This window comes from Enoplosus armatus, chromosome 4 (assembly GCF_043641665.1).
Source record: "Enoplosus armatus isolate fEnoArm2 chromosome 4, fEnoArm2.hap1, whole genome shotgun sequence".
Taxonomy (NCBI): Eukaryota; Metazoa; Chordata; class Actinopteri; order Centrarchiformes; family Enoplosidae; genus Enoplosus; species Enoplosus armatus.
The window spans coordinates 8,587,907-8,606,638 of NC_092183.1; the positions used below are offsets into that span (position 1 = coordinate 8,587,907).

General features: G+C 41.4%; 3 protein-coding genes across 4 annotated transcripts; 1 reads left to right on the forward strand and 2 right to left on the reverse strand.

The window, feature by feature from the left end:
* Window positions 1-274: 274 nt before the first annotated feature.
* On the reverse strand, window positions 275-3,765 carry pcna (proliferating cell nuclear antigen). Its single transcript, XM_070904003.1, has 6 exons — window positions 3,350-3,765; window positions 2,041-2,138; window positions 1,883-1,950; window positions 1,597-1,791; window positions 917-1,040; window positions 275-832 (listed from the first exon to the last, which is right to left on the reverse strand). The coding sequence occupies exons 1-6, from the start codon at window positions 3,568-3,570 to the stop codon at window positions 756-758; spliced, it is 783 nt and encodes a 260-aa protein (XP_070760104.1). The 5' UTR covers window positions 3,571-3,765; the 3' UTR covers window positions 275-755.
* Window positions 3,766-5,424: 1,659 nt separating this feature from the next.
* LOC139284129 (putative aminopeptidase W07G4.4) lies at window positions 5,425-10,960 on the reverse strand. The gene is made up of 16 exons (XM_070904305.1): window positions 10,889-10,960; window positions 10,191-10,232; window positions 9,988-10,078; window positions 9,373-9,521; window positions 9,167-9,275; window positions 8,793-8,920; window positions 8,599-8,698; window positions 8,349-8,424; window positions 8,184-8,269; window positions 7,393-7,497; window positions 6,990-7,065; window positions 6,760-6,878; window positions 6,568-6,651; window positions 6,375-6,432; window positions 6,066-6,247; window positions 5,425-5,967 (listed from the first exon to the last, which is right to left on the reverse strand). Exons 1-16 carry the CDS (start codon window positions 10,897-10,899, stop codon window positions 5,830-5,832), a joined length of 1,554 nt encoding a protein of 517 aa, XP_070760406.1. The 5' UTR covers window positions 10,900-10,960; the 3' UTR covers window positions 5,425-5,829.
* Window positions 10,961-11,507: 547 nt separating this feature from the next.
* Window positions 11,508-17,982, forward strand: fahd2a (fumarylacetoacetate hydrolase domain containing 2A). Of its 2 annotated transcripts, none has more exons than XM_070904718.1 (8): window positions 11,508-11,514; window positions 12,504-12,772; window positions 14,065-14,281; window positions 15,424-15,483; window positions 15,574-15,736; window positions 16,405-16,513; window positions 17,126-17,213; window positions 17,435-17,982. In XM_070904718.1, exons 2-8 carry the CDS (start codon window positions 12,504-12,506, stop codon window positions 17,495-17,497), a joined length of 969 nt encoding a protein of 322 aa, XP_070760819.1. In that variant the 5' UTR covers window positions 11,508-11,514; the 3' UTR covers window positions 17,498-17,982. The 2 variants fall into 2 exon arrangements, with proteins under 2 accessions (XP_070760819.1, XP_070760818.1); XM_070904717.1 differs by lacking the exon at window positions 11,508-11,514 and adding an exon at window positions 11,539-11,646.
* The last annotated feature ends 750 nt before the right edge of the window (window positions 17,983-18,732 follow it).

Below are 18,732 nucleotides of genomic sequence, written 5' to 3' on the forward strand. Positions count from 1 at the left end.
AGGCAAGTATATCAGATTGAGTTTAAGGGTAATCATTAGCTTGGCTTTGGGTTTTACACGAGATCAAAAAGAGTATAAATGAGTGCAGCAAGATTGTTGAAATTCAAGACTCTAGAGGTTCAAACTTTAAAACTTAACTGGACTTTTAAGGCCTCATTAATTAAAATGAGTCCAAATTGAAACACTTTGAGAACATGTACGCACCAATAAGTATACGTCGTCAGTCTATAACTATAACAATTTTATCCACAAACGTCAGAAACATAAAAATGGATGTTGGAAACAACTTGAATCATTTATTTTGGACTGAATCAATGAATACAAAAACATTTGAGATTGGCTGACAGTGAGGAACCACAGGAAGTATTTACAAATGCGTTATCTACAAGGAGGAATGGGATACTTGAAATCTGTTTTCCCAAAATGGGCACAAAAAAAAAAGAAATAGAGCAAGAGACACAAAAGTGGAGCGAACAAGTGCTGAAATTTACACTGGGGCCGTCTGGACCACATCCAGCCGCTCTGAACACCATCTGAAGCTTCATCACACCACACAGATGGAATCATTCATGCGGCTGACTGTTAATAAAAGTTGACACTACACCTCCCGCTGTGAATCTCATTAGACAGGAGGATGTCAGAAACCTCAGACAAACGATCATTACGAGATCACTTCAGCCCTTCAAATCACTCAGGACAAGTCCCAGTCGCCTGCTTTTCTCTATTCTCCCTTTTTGGGCCAATAATAAAACAACTTAGGAAGCCTCTTCATCGATCTTTGGTGCCAAGTAATATTTGACGTGTCCCATATCAGCAATCTTGTACTCCACCACTGTAGAGAGACAACAAAAAAAGTAAAGTTAGGGCCACGACAACGTCTGTAAACCTCGAGACTCCAAATGAAGACTTCACTCACCGAGGGGGATGTCGGCCGACATGCTGAGGGTGACGGTCTTGGACAGCGGTGTGGCCTTAGTGAAGAAGTTCAGGTAGTTGAGGGCAAAGATCAGTTGGACGGGTTCATTCATCTCAATAGTGACCTAAAAAACAAAGTGAACGGGAATGGTCAAAAACACATAACATCACAACGGTAAAAGTAGGGAAGCCAACAATCACTTTAATTATCAATTAATCTAACAATCTTATTTCTAAGTAGCCCAAGGTGACATCTTTAAATACATTGTTGCCTGACTAACAGCTGTTGAAACCATAAACATATTCTGATTATTCACACATAAGACAAAGAAAAGATTTTGAGAAGGTGGAACTAATGAATGATTTTTTTGCTTGGAAAAAAATGATTATCAAAATAGTTGCACATTAATTGTTTCATCTCTTAAGTAAAGCTCGGCAAATAAATAATTTGAATAAATCATCTTTTGTTTGAAAAAACGTTTATAAAAAGCTGAAATTGACATTTGAACTCGACAAAGACATTGATAGGTTACTTAAAAACCCCACTATCATTAAATCTTCAATATCTTTGGCATTTCTATACAATAATTTATTTTTAACCGGACTAAATACAAGATACCATCCACAGATTTATCGTCTGGCTTCACCATTATATTAACTCAATCCGACATTCATACTCACTGCCTCGTCCTCTTTGTCTACGTTGCTGGTCTGGGACAGCTTGACGTTTCCTGTGCCCAGCTCTCCTGTGGCGGAGAACTTGACTCCGTCCTTGGCGCAGGAGATCATGACGGCGTCGCCGATCTGGGACAGGTCACGGCAGATACGGGCGAACTCCCCAGAGGGCATCTTCACCACACAGCTGTACTCCTGCTCCTGTGAGGGACAGACAGAGGGAAGGTCAGAAACAGTGCGCATGCGGAGTATGTTGGACTCAAAAGACAAAGACAGGCCACAAATGACTTACTGGAATGCCCAGCTGCTCCACATCCAGGTCCATCAACTTCATCTCATAATCTGAGACTTTCTCCTGGTCTGTAAGAGTGAAAAGAAAAGGAGGTAAATAAGACACCAATGCTAAATAAAAAAATATGGATAAAAAATGCCAATAACTCAAAAACTTACTGAGCGTCTCGAACACAAGGGCGAGTGTGTCTGCATTGTCTTCTGCTCTAAGGGTGATGATGTCTTCGTTTCCTGCACATTTCAGGATTTTTGACATACTGTGTGGGAATGACAGGGAGAAGAAAAACAGTCAAAACTGTGTTACAAACCACAAAAAAAAGGAGATGATGCCCTGGCAGCATATTTTGTAATATCAAAGACTAAAACTTCCAATTTAAAATGCATTACTAAAATGTGACACCAAGATGACGAATCACGTAATCAACAACTATTTCAATGATGGATTTAGGACATAGGGAAAATGAGAAATGTTAATCAAGTGCGAGTATGTGCTAATTTTCAGTTTTATACATTTAAAATGTAGCATAGAATTGAATATATTTGGGTCTTGCAGTGCTGTTCAGGCACAACTATTTGATGTCAACTTGGGCTTCATCGTTACATTTCAATTAATTTGCCCATTACTTTCACGATTTATTAATTGGTTCATAAAATGCGTCCTCTTTCATACTAGATTTATTTTGGCTATGTCTCAACTAAATGTTTTGTGCTCCAGCGGTCAAGTTATAATAAATGTACTGCATTGTATGTGCAGCAAACAAGAAATGGTCAAAATGTGTGTGACTGTAATACATGCAGCCACAAACAAATTCTGGATAACCAAAACTATCCTGAGCGCCGGTGTCACGTTTCAAAGAGAGGCGGCAGGGAAACGGAAGTGGAAGTTCCCGGGTTCAACAACAATTCCCGCCAACCCTCCCTGCGGAGAATTTGGCGCTCAAATGACGTCGCTACGTAATCACAGTGTAGCTGTTGTCGCTCAAACTGCGCCAGGTGTAATTTAAAACACAAAACAAAAGTTAGATCAATCGACTTATTTGTAAATGACGCGTGTGTACACCGCTGTAGTTGAACAGTAAAGGGTTAACTGTGAGCAGGTTTAGAGTTCAGTCTATTAGAGACATGCCCGGGCAAATCCGCCAAGATGGCCACCTTCTTTGTAAGCTTCAGATATTTAGACAGACCATTAACTTATGCTAACTAAATATACTACAGCGAACGTTTGACCGTGTGCAACATAAGCAGTTTGCGATGGGCATAAACGCCGCTCAGACAAACCAAACCTCTAGTGTTTTTACACCGATTTTTGCAGCATCCAAACTTTGACAACTCGACCTGTCAAACAAGCTAGCTACATTAGTCAGCAGATTATTTATCTCTCTGAGAGCCAACAGCCTAATAACGCAACAGATTTCATTTTATGTCCATGTTTTCTAGCGAAAAGCGCGGTGTGTAATGTTTGCTCCACCTGCTGAGGTTGACTCCCATAGCGAGGTTTCTGTCGCAGCGGTACGAGTCAAAGCCATCGTGCCGCAGGGTGAGCTGGACCAGGGAGACGTGAGAGGAGTCCATGCTCTGCAGGGAGATGCCGGACGAGCTGACGTCCCAGCAGGCTTCTGTGATCAGATCCTTCAGAGCCTCCAGAACCTTCTTCAGGATGGATCCCTGGACCAGGCGAGCCTCAAACATGGTTGCTGTAGAGTTTTTTTTTTAAGTCTATGTAGATTCAAACGGAGAGATTTTGGTCGCCTTTAACGTTACTACGTCAAAATGGACACTGCAGTTTGAGTTATCGCCGAGTAGTAGAGAGAGCGAGACTCCTCTAAAAGTTCAGTCTTTGTGTTGTTAGCTAGCAGAAGTGCAGCACGCAGACACCACTGTCACCGCAGAGGGGAGGTTTGAGTGTAAGCGCGCGCTAACGTCAGGTTTTAATGATTCGGCGTCTTTGCGTCATTTCCGTGTCCTTGTCGCTCCTCCCAACCGCTAAAACGAGTGGGCACTAATGTCGGCCATATTGGAGAGGAAAATTCTGTAACCCATGGACAATAAACACGATAATCAACATAGGAAAACTACATGAAAACATGTTTAAAACCTAAAAATATAACACGTAAAATAAATAAATAAATGGACAAGTACAATTATTTTTAAGTTGTCAATTTGTTTTGCAGATTTAAGACTTTTGGACAAATTTTTACTAATGTTATTGTTTACCCTACCTCTTTAACAAATATGCCACATTGGAACATGAAATACATTTTTTTATGCGAAAAAGACACTGCTGAAAGGCTTTTTTTCTCCAAATAAAGTTAAAATATTCCGCTACAACCCATTCATTTACAAACTTGTAACTATCACAGTGGTTTTGTCCCTTGTGCCACAGCAGCCCAAAGTAAAATAGTTTGCTGACTACAATGTATATATGTGCGTAAATATATACTGTATATGAGCATGTGTATGAGCATCATATCTTAAAGAGCTCATAGTACCTTATTACCCCACTAGAGCACTCCGCTCCCAGAATGCATGGCTGCTTGTGGTTCCTAGAGTCTCCAAAAACAGAACAGGAGCCAGAGCCTTCAGCTATCAAGCTCCTCTCCTGTGGAATCGGCTCCCAGTTTGGGTCCGGGAGGCAGACACACTCTCTACTTTTAAGAGTAGGCTTAAAACTTTGCTTTTTGATAACGCTTATAGTTAAGGGCTGGCTCAGGCCTGCCTGGACCAGCCCCCTAGTTATGCTGCTATAGGCCTACACTGCTGGGGGACTTCCCATGATGCACTGAGCTTTCCTCCTCTCCATCTTCATCTTTGCACATTCATCACAGTCCAATGCATGTTACTAACTTTATTTCTTCCCCGGAGTTTCTTTGTGCTTTGTCGACTCGTAGGTCGCTGTGGATCGTGGTCCTGGTACGCCTGGGTGCTGCTGCCGCCATGGGCCTGCCTGACTCTCATCTCTACAGTTATGTTTAGTCGTAGTTCTGTTACTATTAAAGCTCCTATTATTAATCTAAGCTAATATTACAGCTATTTCTACTGTTAGTGCTGCCATACATCTTTGCCTACCTGTCTGTCTGTCTGTCTGTCTCTCTCTCTCTCTCTCTGTCTCTCTCTCTCTCTCTCCCCCCCTAAAACCCAGCCGGTCAAAGCAGATGACCGCCCACCTAGAGTCTGGTTCTGCTCGAGGTTTCTGCCTCTTAAAAGGAAGTTTTTCCTTGCCACTGTCGCCAAAGTGCTTGCTCATGGTGGGAACTGTTGGGTCTCTGTAATAACATTATAAAGAGTCGGTCTAGACCTGCTCTATTTTGTAAAGTGTCATGAGATGACTTTGTTGTGATTTGGCGCTATATAAATAAAATTGAATTGAAAAATTGAATTGAATGTGTACACAAACGCAAGTATATGTTGGGATACATGTAAAAGCATGATGTAGATGTATGAGTATACATGTACATAGTACACTTCTTCCTATTATTTCCTCTGTGATAACTTGTTCAATAAGCAAACCTGTGCAAAAACACATGTACATAAAAAACAGAGACCTTTTAAATTCCAATTTTGTTTAATTTATCAATGAGGAGTGCTTTGTTTGACTCTCACAGCGTCACTAATCACACAACCATGTCCCCAATTTGTCGCACACATACAGACACACACATAAAAAGGATGGTATTTTTATACTGCTGTTTAACCCCTGAGTATATTGATTCAGGCCACTTAACAGGGTCTTTTGACACTTGGCGCATATAACATGAATGTCACAAGGTCTTAAAAAAGAGATCATTTCTGCAGCAAAGCAATCTGAGGCGTTAAGGAATGTCAGACATGAAAAATTTCACATTTTGCATTATGTGTTGTGGCAAGGATTTCACTTATATTTGGACGGTTACAAATTTGTGTTGGGATTGAGTGCAGAGACCGTAGTCTTTTTACACTGGGGGTATCTGTTTAGAGACTATCAGACAGGATGTAGTTGGTTGCCATGGCGAGGATCGGGGCTCCTGTTGGGACACCAGGGAAAGGACCACTGGACCCAGCGATGTCAATGTGAGAGTACGGCAAAGGTTTGACAGAATCCACACCATGCTGAAAGTAATAAGACAAGTTAATCACTGCACTTCTTCCATATGATATACGTTTCATACTTTGATGAATAATAACTTATTCTGAGAATGTGTGAGCACCTTGTCGAGCCCCGAGGCCATAATGAGGAAAGCTGCAGGGGTCTGATGTCCTCGAGGTGTAGCTGAGGACGGCAGGTTGTTGCACTGCAGAATATCCTCGTACTCAGACTTGCCCTTGTGAAACTCGTAGTCCTCTCGTCTGATACTGGACACCTCGAACACATCGCCCAACACCTCTCCAGCTGCATTGGAGAGGACAAAGACCATGCGTTAGTAAGTGATGTCGAAAATAAGTAACTAAGAACTTGAATTAAGAATATTTTGCCTGTTCCCAACAACAACAAAAATTGATCTGTATAGTTTTCTCACCTTTCTGCCACTGAGTTGCGTTGTCGTTGCGATGAGCTGGTCCATTATCCATGATGATCTACAATGACACATTCAAAACTGAACTCAGAACAAACAACGATTCTTACAACAGTGGAATATTTGACTTTTTAAAGTTTAAGTTGCTGCATCTCTCAGAAAGACGCAGTATTGTCTGTGTGTCAGCAGCACTTACAGAATAGTTGGGTCCCATGGCTCTAATGGCGTGACCAGTCAGAGTAGCAATAGTAAACAGCTGAGGAGACGTCTCACGTACTGCCTGCAGACACAGATGACATGGTCATGAGAACAAGAAGGGATAGATGTGCAGAAAAGCTGTTGGGATGCACAAATTAGCTAAGAAGTATGAATAACAAGATGTTGTGACCTTCTCCTTCATCTCGCAGAGCAGGTCGACCATCACCATACGTCCCTCAGCATCTGTGTTTCCAACTCTCACCCTGCGACCCGCACGGGAAACCAGCAGTTCATCAGCCACATAGCAGTCTGAGAAAACACACACACAGTCACTTGAGAGGAGGTGCTGTAACACAGAATGTATACACAGAAATGCAAAAAGGAACATGTGTGATGGGAAAAAAAGTGGCTAAAACCAACCTGCTCCGACACTGTTCCTCACCATAGCCATGGAGCCGATGACCTTCAGATGTTTTGGCCTCAGCTTGGCTAAAATCTGGAGAGCAAGAGGGGGATTAGGTTAAAATGTCCATGTTAACATTTCCAACTCTGAGGATGTTCCAAAAACATAAATCTGAGTTTATGCCACATTCTACAGAGGGCCCTTTGTTTTCTTTTGAAGGCTACATAAGGGCTTGTATAGAGGAAAATATTACTCTCTTTGCACCTAATATGCTTTTTGTTAATCATGACTCAGCATCATCCAGGTCACCTAAGCTAAGTCACAGGAGCTGAATATTTAGTCCAAGTCCTGAGGTGTGGACTTGCAGTGAAAGCTCCCTGAGGGTTAATTATTCAGCAGCAGAATGGGGGGGGTATTCACCTGGAAGAAGCCGGCCACAGCAGCAGCTCCACACTTGTCCCTGTGCATCCCAGCCATGAAACCACCAGCCTTGATGTCTGCTCCGCCAGTGTCGTAGGTGATGCCCTGGAAACACCACATAAGAACAAACCTTTATTAAGTAGTCAGTCACATTCATATACAATACATAACCTAACCAATTAAGCCAAACCTTCCTGTCTTTCATTTCTCCCTGATTAGCTTAAAAGAATCATTATTTTCATTATCTGGTATATTATAATTTCCCACATCCCAAGGAGACTTCTTCAAATGTCTTGTTTGTCCTACCAACAGTCGAAAAGCCAAACATATTCAATTTACTATCCTGTAAAAGAAAAGCATAAAATTTAAGAAGCTGGAACCAGTAAATGTTGTAAGAAATGACTAAAACAATCGTTCGATTATCAAAATAGTTACTGATTAAGTCTTTGGCACTTAACTATGAGTTCTGTAGGTCATTCAGTCATTTTTTACTCACTTTGATATCAACTTAAATCAAATTTGTTAGGTCGCCGCTGCAGTAAGTTCACCACCACTGTTCCATCTCAGCCTTTCACCAAACTAGACTGATGAAGTCATCGTTTACAGCTCCGAAAAACACATACAACTGCCTATTTCTCCAAAGTCTGGTGATGTTTGGGGAACATTTAACGGTTCTGTTTTGTTCTGAAATGTACTCATGTTTTAAAGGGAGTATAAGACTTGATATTTATTTTGGGGTCACGTTTTCCTTTAATGTTTTAGTGGACAGAAGTATGAGAGTCTGCTCTCACCTTTCCCACCAACATGAGTGTCTTTTGGACCGGTCCCTCGCCACAGTACTGCAGCTTGATAACTCTGGCCTGGTGACGAGGTACACCTGTATGGAGGAGGAATAAGTATGCAAATAATCTTTTTAAAAATCTGTGTGATAAAGACAAAATATGTATATCTCTTACTGTTGGCACAGCGGTTGACTGCAGCCAGACAGGGATACTCCTTCTCCAGAACCTTTAGGTCGCTCACCACTTCCACCTAGAGGTTAACAAACACAGACACGTTCTTAAGTTTGGGGCCATTGAAGAACCAAACAACAGTTTCTACACATTTTCCACCACATGACGGTTGAAAACAGTTTCTCCTATAATAATAAAAAACAGAGCACTGTGTGATTCTGTTTGCACACATGATATTAATATTTCTTTCTACCTTCACAGGGCTGTCCTTGAAGAGCTCCTGGACGTACTCGGCCACGCGAGGAGCAGCCATACGTTCAGGGTCTGAGCCACCGATGTCACGACATGCCAGTCTGAGGAGGGGAAACGGGACGAGTGATGGTGAAGCAGTGAACAACACAACGTGAGAAAATCTTAGCGGGGAATGAGGTGAAGAATTTGACCCACCTCCCGCTCTCCAGAGCATCGGCCAGCTCCACCATTCTCTTTCCCTCCGCCTCCTGTGCTGCCCACAGACCCAGAACACACACCTTGTAGTTGGTGGGTTTCACGTTCCCCTCCCTGACTTCCAGGGGCTTTTGAGGAAAAGAGATTATAACAAGGTAGTGTATTTATTTAAACTGGTCCATGCCCACAGAGTTCACGCCACAGAACACATTATATAATGTTTTTTGCAGTCTATTAGCTAAGTAGCACTTCACGATTAAAAAACTAAACTTTAGTTAGTGGAGTTCCCCTTTAAAACTGTCCACGGATCATCCGAGACACATTAAGTGTGAACTTTATGAATTATTTATCTTCACAAAAGTGTCTTTTCTCACCATGTAGAGAGCATGAAGGGCCCCGAGTGCAGCCACTACAGTGCTGTTCTTATAGTCCTTGTGTGGTGGGCAGACCAGCAGGGGGCGCTGCATGCCTGCTTTCAAGGCCCTGAGAGGACACACAGATGAGCAAGATAGCAAAGAAACCTGGGGGTAAACCAGCAACATGAGATACTAAACGGGGTTAAAAGCTCCCATCAACTGACCGTTTGATGCCATTGACGGCTGCGTCGCTGAAGCGCCTGATGTCATCGTAGTCGCGGTTTACCGGGCCGGTGGAGGCAAACACCAGGCGGTTACCAGGGAGACCAGGGACCTTCAGGACCACCACCTCCTCGCTGAGACTGCTGTCCACCTAGAGAGAGGGCAGATAATGAAAGTAACGCGACATGTTACAACACCTGGACAAAAGAAACACTTCACAGTCCACCTTTGTTTACAGTTTTAGTAGAACACTGTCAGATCCTTTAACGCAGTGTTCCCCAACCTCTTTGCCTTATGACCCCTTTAAATGCAGCAGCATCTACTTGTTTGGACTTGAATCTTTGAAGACTGAGTCACATCTGATTAACTGATAGATTGATTTTAAGAATCAATACTGTATGACTGAACTTAAAATCAGAATTCATCTGAAAATCAATTGTTTTTCCAGTCCTACATGAGAACATATTGTCTTATTCTTGATATCCCCATTCGCTGCAGTAATCTGTGTTTAGTGTGTGTCAATTTAGTCAATGTGTGAAAGAGACAAAAGAGAGATCAGGTGTTTTTATGGTTTGTGAGGTTGGTTGGCTGCAGGTGGTAGAGGAACAGAGACTTACAGAGCTGTAGTCCTGCAGTGGAGCTTTCAGACACTCAAGCTCGGAGGGCAGGGTGTCATGGCTCTGGGTCACCAACACGACGCCATCAAAACTAAGAAAACAAAAGACAAAACTATCATTTCACTGTCTGCTAAGATGCACAAAATAACCCATCAACATCCTGGCAGCTTAAGAGGAAGCGCAGCATTTCTCCGAATACTCACTTCTGGTTCTTGAGGTCGGTGGTCCATTCAACAGGCTGGACGCTGGACAGAGAAACACACAAAGAAAACAGAGTTATTTCCTGTTGTATAAGCAATGTCAGCATTTTTTAGATATCTCAGACAGAGTGAAGCAATTAGACTCTTATAATGCAGGTGAATGATAACAGAGTGGGTCAAAGTGTGGAAACCTGCAAGACCTTTGAGATCTGCTTTAACATCAACTGTTAAAAGAGTGCGACAGACAGACTGATTTTTACCAGTTTCTTTTTCATTCTTCAGACATTTCTGGCAACAAGCGACACTTGCAGAGGATACAGAGAAGTGTAGTCAGACTGAAAGTGATATGTAAGCATAATTGCCTGAGGGCCCTTTTAGTGGAAACTGAACCCTGAAGAGATCAAACCTCTATTGCAACATGAGAGGATCAGATTTATCCACTTTGAGTTGTGAATGAATAAACAAATAAGGCATTTGGCCAACTATCACAGATCGATTACATGAATACATTAACCCAGTTGAGCAAAGCACGATATCATATAGCTGGGGTGGATGGGTAGGGGGGGGTTCCTATCAATCAAAACCCTCTCTGAGTGTCCTCGGCTCTGATTTTTATCATGCACAAAGAGCACGTGGCGGAGAGCGGCGCGTTATGAAACCGTTGAACCAGAAATCAGGAGGCCAAACACCGTTAATCTCACCTGGTGCACATCGTGGTCCTCCTTCTCCGGTGCCTTCAGGGTGAAAGAGACAGCTGATAGCCGGTGATAACGGATCCTTCCCTTCAAGCTTCTCCGATTGATCACATGATCCGTGAACCTGTACCCGTGATGCCTTCGCGGGCCTCTCATAGCGCGTAATTACGATCATCCGAGTCGTAAAATGCTGCTTTTATCTGATTTAAGAGCTGTGGGTGTTATAATAATGTCAACTGAAATATTAAGTAGTTACTTTATAGCAGTTAAAGTGTGTACTAGGAGTCTGGTTATCTATAAAAGTGAAGTTGTTAATCACATTTACGGTAGCTAGCATAGTTGTGTCGTGTAAGCTAAAGTGGCTAAGTTCCCACTGCACGTTAACGCCCATTTAAGAATACGGTAGGGAATTGTAGTCCAGAAATTATTCAACAAACGCGAGAAGCAGCATTAAGATGATTATATGAACAATGCAACAATTTGCTTGACATGATATAATTACAATCATGGGTAGACTCTGTCGTTAGCTTCGGCTGAGCAATGTATCTCGCTTTCGCCAGGACTGACCTCATGGACTACAAACACTAACCGGAAGTAGTTAAAGGGAGTGTTTGCTGTGGAGAACAGGAGAGGTGAGTATTAACTAGAGACGGTCCAAAGGGCAAGAATGAAGCAGTAGCTGTCCTAGTTATTCAGTAGCAGGTTATAATGTCACTTTTATCTCAGATAAAGGCCAAACTGCAAAGCTACAGATCGAGCTGCAGGTAGGCAGAAGTTACCCGTTGCTGCAGCTGTCTTCATACTTTTCTTATCCTGGTTATGATTCACAGCTCTATTATCAAGCGATAGCAGGCAATCCTGATTGCACGTTGTGGCAGACATGGCATAACGTGTACTTGCCACATTTTGGCAACTGCTACTCTGGATAAACTAGTGTGGGTGCAGTTCACATGCTGCTCATTTCGTTCTCACTGTTCTTGTGATTTTATGAGTGTTGAGAGTTTAAGACTTTTCCTTCAGACAGTAAAAGTCAGAGAAGTTGACAGATTCTCTTGGTAAGCATGAGAAACTTAAGACATTTTATCAAACAAGCGATTTTTCTTTTATAGGAACATACCATAATTTCACATTTTATTTGCATTAAGTGCAAGTTTTCATCTGCCCAGTGTGGTATATAAAGACCTGGAAAGATCCAGTAATTTCAAAGCAGGGCCAGTGCTAAAAAAAAAGCCAATAAACTCGACCAGTCGACAGAACTGTAATCACTGGCATTTTTTGATAATTTTTTCCATTATAAACTAATTTATAAAGGAAAAATGCCAAACCTTCTCTGGTTCCAGCATCTTAAATGTGAGGATTTGCTGCTTTGCTCTATTTTGTACAATTTTTAATGTTACATTTTGGGATTTGGGACTTTTTGTTGGGCAATGTGAAGCCGTCGCCTCGGCCTTTAGGAATCTAATGGGTACTTTCCCCTATTGTATGACATCACACTAAGGATTGATTAGATTAAATGAAAAAATAAATGGAGGATTTGATTTGTTTGATTTCTGTTTTCTCTCAGCTCGTCTGTCACCTGTTTTCCTTCCTCTTCTCCTCCTTCACTTGTTTTTCTCGACAGATGAGACTTCCTCTTCGCTCCTTTCGCATCTTCAGGAGTTTGTTCTCTCAAAGGCCAACAACAAACCCACAGAGGCGGCGAGGCTTGAGCGGTGCTGCGATGCGTCTGGTGCAGTTTCGTCGCCATGGTGACGGAGGAGGCATCAGGGTGGGAGTGGAGCAAGGCGAGGGGCTCGGCGTGGTGGATCTGAAGGCGTTTGACCCCTCCATGCCCTCGACAATGAGAGAGCTGCTGGAGCTGGGAGACAAGGGTTTAGAGAGTGCGCAGAGGTATCAGACACAAACACATTCTTACATTCAGTATTCAGTATTACTACTAAACATGTCGACTCTGTTTTGACTCTGCATTAGTTCCTAAATCGCTCTCTTCTTCTTCCTAAATAATCATCATCTTCCTTAATTATGCTGTATTTCCTCCAAAATGATTGCCTTCCTCCTACTCATCTTCTGAATAAATCATCTTCATGGTTACCATCATCCATCTTCTTAAATCATCCCCTAAATCAGGGGTATTCAACTAAAATTCGAAGAGGTCCAGTTAGAGAAAATGTCCTCAAGCAAAGGTCCGGAACATCATAATGTCTAACTTGCGTTGTGATTTAGTGTGACATATATCGAAGTAGCCCAGTAGTTGTATCAACGTCTGCATGTAATCAACAACTGACTGTCAAATCAAATAAATAAAGTACAATTCAAAAACATTTTGACAATATTTATTGTCACTTAACATTGAACTATACAGATATATAATACTGTAGATATGTATAATGCTCTTCTCTCATTAAGTAAAAGAAGGGCTGCATTTCAAAATAAAATAGCTTTTGAAAAATTGTGCATCTTAAAATAAAGTGCTTAATATTAGAAAAACAAAATAAAGTATAGCAGCAGCTTGAGTTTCCCTTTTTCTTTGTTAACTGTTTCACATCTTGACTCAACAGTCTCTCTCCTCTCTCGTCTGTCTGTATTCAGAGTCGCAATGTTTAGCGCCTGGCATGCACAGATTTGATTGGCTGAGTAGTATCACGTGGGCTGGCGTAACTCGTATGCAATTGGTCTGTGAGTTTCCTGATCCGCTAAACCAGTGCCGTAAAGACTAGAAAAGCTGCGCCGGTTAAAATAGAAGCGCCCCGTCAAAATGTAAAATCCCGTAATAATTTATTGATTATAGGTCAGGGTCCCATGCCCTAAATCAACAACCTTCTCTAATGTTTCATCTTTCATCCTCATCTACTTTCTAAATTCTTTCCATCGTCTCGGTCATCTTGAATCGTCACCACCTCTCTAAATCAACACCATATGCTTGTTTAATCGTCTTCATAAATCACACTCATCGTAAAACATCACCATCTTCCTCAATCAACTGAATTGTTCTTCTTAAATTATCACCTTGCTCCTTCCTCCTTTGTTAATTAACAACTTCCTATTCTTGATAAATCATCTTCCTCCTAAATCTTCCTGAATGGACTTGTTTAAATTTAAATCTCTTTGTTCCTACATTTTTATCTTCATCTTCAATCAACTTCGTCCCAGATCATCATGTGGCACCTCCTCCTCTTCCTCAGAGCCTTGTCGTCCGGTCAGTGTGTGGTGGAGCGATCGGACATCCAGCTGATGTCTCCCGTGTTGGCCCCGGAGAAGGTGGTGTGCGTGGGCATGAACTACCGGGACCACTGCCTGGAGCAGAACGCCCCGATCCCCAAAGAACCGATCATCTTCAGCAAATTCCCCAGCGCCATCACCGGCCCGTACGATGACATCCTTCTGCCCTCAGAGAGCCAGGTGAGAGGAGCGTGCAAACTTTATTTAGATGTCCCTCTTCAAAAGGAGAGGGGACGAAGTGCTTTACAGGAAAAAAGAGGGAGAAAACAAATTGGTTTTAAGTCACTGATTTGGTGTCTTTGAGACATTGTTGGAGCACAATCACCTTTAGTTTTCAGCCTTGAACTCAAAACGGCCAGAAGTTTCCCCCCAGTGGTCAAAGAGCACAACAACTCTTTTACTGTGGGTCAAATGTAGTGTCTTCTATGTGCAGAATAACATTTTAAAATCAATCCTATAAGTAACAGGGAGCCAGTGGAGAGAAACTAAAACCAGCGTTTTTGTTTAAAACCTTGCTGCAGTCGAGATAGAGAAGAGTTGCTGAGGCAGTTGCACGAGGTGAAACGTTATAAATCCAAATCTTAAGGTGGCAGTCTGCATCTAACCATGTTTGAACCAGAAAATTTAGTTTAGGATCAAAAGTAATCCCAAGATTTTTTTGCACTGGGTTTATCATTTTAATAAGTGGGTGAATTGAATTAGAGTTATGGTGCATGACTGTGACCAAACAGATTATTCTTATTTGCCCAGATACTAATAAGTTGTTTCTAGAGACTTAAACTAGAGCGCTATTTCATTTTTTTTGTCTTGAAATAAGAGTCAAGACAAATTTATTGAAGGAAATTGCTGACATAACTTAATTTACACAAAATCCAATCACTTCCACACCTCTTGAAGTTTTGTGTCAGTAGCACATTATAGAAAGAGATGAGCGCAAAAAGACACTATCAATATGTGTTAGTGACAAATCCTGCACTCTGTTAGAGGTCCACACTACATACTAACCGTTTACAGTATGTACGGTGCAGGATGTCAATTAAACACATTTTTTTGTTTGTTTTCCAAGAATTTTTTGGAGCCATCTCACAAACAATTGGAATATATTTAAATGTTTTGCAGATGTAAGCAGTGCCTCCATTTACTTTGAGCATTGTGGGACAATAATGTGCATCAATAGCAACATTTTTTGAAATGCATACGAACTGTTTTGAGTATATTTAACTACCCTACACACTAAAAACCTGCTTAGAATTAGTATGCAGTTTGTTGCGGTGCTTCTTCATGCTATATTTGCTTCATCTCGGTCTTTCGTCTGACTGAAGGAGGTGGACTGGGAGGTGGAGCTGGCCTTTGTGATTGGACGAAGAGGAAAACACATCAAGGTGAGCATCACAACATCACCTCTGATGTCCAGGACACTCTGATGCTCCGGTGAAGCATCTATTCCGACTCCATTTCCTCTTGTTGTTCAGGAGGAGGACGCTCTCTCCTACGTGGCCGGGTTCACTGTGGCCAATGACGTCAGCGCACGTGACTGGCAGATGAAGCGCAACGGGAAGCAGTGGCTGCTGGGAAAAACGTTTGACAGCTTCTGTCCTCTCGGCCCTGCATTAGTGACCACCGACGCTGTGAAAGGTGAGATGGGACAAGAAACCACCGCAGGGAGAGCCAGACAGAATAATAATATCATTCTGGTTTCTGTAGCTGATTGGAGCTTTATAATAATGCTGAATATCAGTCATAATGGACATAATCTGCCAATTTGAAAGAAGAGATACTTCAGTGACTTCATGTTTGACAGGAAATCAACGGAACAAGTATCATTATAATGTATTTGTCCTATGTAGCCTGATGAGAAGACAAACAAATCTGTTAATCCCAGCACTGTTAAATTTGGAAAAATTATTCAAAACCATTAATATAAAAGAGAAAGTTAATAAAATAATAATAGCTACTTTCAGATTACTATTGAATATTTACTGCAGTGTTTCTACAGTGTTCACTGTGTTTAAATCTAAGACTTTTTAAGAGGTTTTTAAGACCACAAAGAATCTGCAGGTCTGATGGTGCCGACTGAAACTCATCAGTCTCACTTGTTGTTTATGCATGTAAAAACATCTGTAAATGAAACTGAAGTCTTTTTAATACCTTCTAAGGCCTTTTTTTGATGGAAGTGAATTTGATGCTTTTTAAGACCGGGTACCCTATATCTACCATTATTCAATATTATTGAGTGAGCTTTAGTCTAGTTCTAAAGTTTGAGTCACAAACAGGAATATCAACGGTGCTGCTTTTTGTATCAGATCCTCACAACCTGAGCGTCCGCTGCCTGGTCAACGGAGACACAGTCCAGAGCAGCAACACTGATCAGATGATCTTCAAGACGGAGGCGCTGGTCGCCTGGGTCTCAAAGTAAGTCCACGATTTCTGCTCATGACGATGGTGTCTTTGCTTCAGGGAGACGTGGGGTGTTTCAACCTCACAAAAGGTTTTTATAATATATACAGAACTTTTACATGTTTCTGCTTCAAAGCGTCCATTTAAAGAAATTATGCAAATCAACTCGTGTCAGAAATGAATCCATAAAAGGAGCACTGTGCGAGCAAATGGCCTCCCTTCATCATGGTCTCGAAGCTTAAATTACATGCTTCAACTAAGACTTATCCACCACGGCTGAAACCCTTTTGCCCTGAAGCACCCTGAACTGGAGCGTTCTCTGATCTGATTTGAGATTCTTGGACGGAAAAGCCTCCCTCCCTCGCCCGACTTACTGCAGACAATGACTGCGTCGTTCCAATAATGGCAGCCCACGGCAACTTTCACAGTATCTGTATATACACTGGGATGATCTGGGGAAGTTTTGCATGCCCCTGCCTAATCTAAATGAGTCTAAAAATTATACTGCATGGCCATGAGAAAAAAATCTTAATTTTCCACAGTCAATAGCAAGTCTTTGTAGTTTTGATGCTGACAGCACATGCTTTTTCCTGCTCCTGACTCTGGGCCTCCACTGTTTTCTTTCAGGTTTGTGACATTGACTCCAGGAGATGTGTTCCTGACAGGCACTCCTCCAGGTGTGGGTGTGTTCAGAAAGCCCCCCGTCTTTCTCAAGGTGAGTTGTGTGTGAGACTGACGAAGATTGTCTGCACAACTTCTTCACATCAACTGCAGCTTTACTTTCACTTTATCCAAAATAACTAAAAATAACGTAATGTAATGATAACGTATTCTTTGGGACTCTGTAAAATCTGCAACACAGTATTTTAATAGATAGTGAGGACGTGGTTCCATTTAAAAGGAGTAAAGATGTACTTTAACTGTTTCTTATTTCAGAAAGGAGACATGGTGGAGTGCCAGATTGACCAGCTAGGCTCTATAATCAACAAAGTGGTCTAAACCCTGAGACGACCTGGTGAAACCACATCAAGGAATCTCAGCTGTTAAATAAACTGCACTTCTGATCGACTGCTTCACACAATGAACTTCCCTAAAAGTTAGTTCCCCAAATAGTGTGAAAATCAGCTGGACATGTGTAAAAACTGTGTGATTCATGATGAATGTTTTATTCATGATACTACTGTAATTGAGAGGAAGGAAAACATGGTATTTTTACTACATGAAACTGTGTAATTACGTGACTCAACATGGTGCTTTTGCAGCTCGACCTCAGTTATTGAGTCATTGTCATCAGTAGCTGTAAAAATACCCTCTTATCAGCAGCCACCCACTCATGTTACAGAGCTGTGAACCTTCTTTTAATATGTAGAGAAATAAAAAGTATTTCTAATTATGTTTAACATTCAGGATTATCAAGTGTATATAAACTTTTTCTAATAAGTTGGAGAATTCAAACAGCCACTTTCTTTTAAAGAGTAAGCAGATTTCCAGTAAAATAAAGAATTTAATTGAATTAAAAATATGCCTTCTTCAACATTTGTCCTTTACATAGCCTGGGAGAAAATTCTTTATAATTACTTCAATCTGGGCTTTGATTCGTGTGTTTGGTTGCTTCATTTTCTTTTTGCTGAAATCACTGAAGGTGAAATTCCTCTGACAGAAGCAGCTTTAGAGAAATCTACAGACTAAATGGACCCATTTACATTTTGCAGTAGATGATGAGGATGAGGTGACTTGTTGTGCCTGGTAATTATGTTTGACCATTGAGTCACTTGATGTGTGAAATGATTAGATTCTAAATTTGGCTTTAAATCACATTCATTTGGCTGATTATTTTGTTCAAAGCAGCTTACATTTTCCCCAAACACACCTAGCTGTACATGGGGAGTAAATTGGACACTTAAACAGACATACAAACAGGAGGAGCCGGAGATCAAACTGCCAACAACACCTACAATTAATAACCCGCTCAACCACCTCGTAGCTTCAGCCGCCCGCAAACATTCACATGATGGGACATTAATAATAATAAATACTCCTTTATGAAGGTTATAATGTTCAGTTTCTTTTAAACTGTTGATTCAACTGTATGATCAGGATGTAGTTTGTGGTGCTGTTGAATTGTATTGTATCATTATGATGAGAGATGTTTCTATTATTTATTCTACTCTCATTGATATAAACGTGGTGGACAAAATATCAGAAACTGCATTTACATCCACCAAACAGTTGGA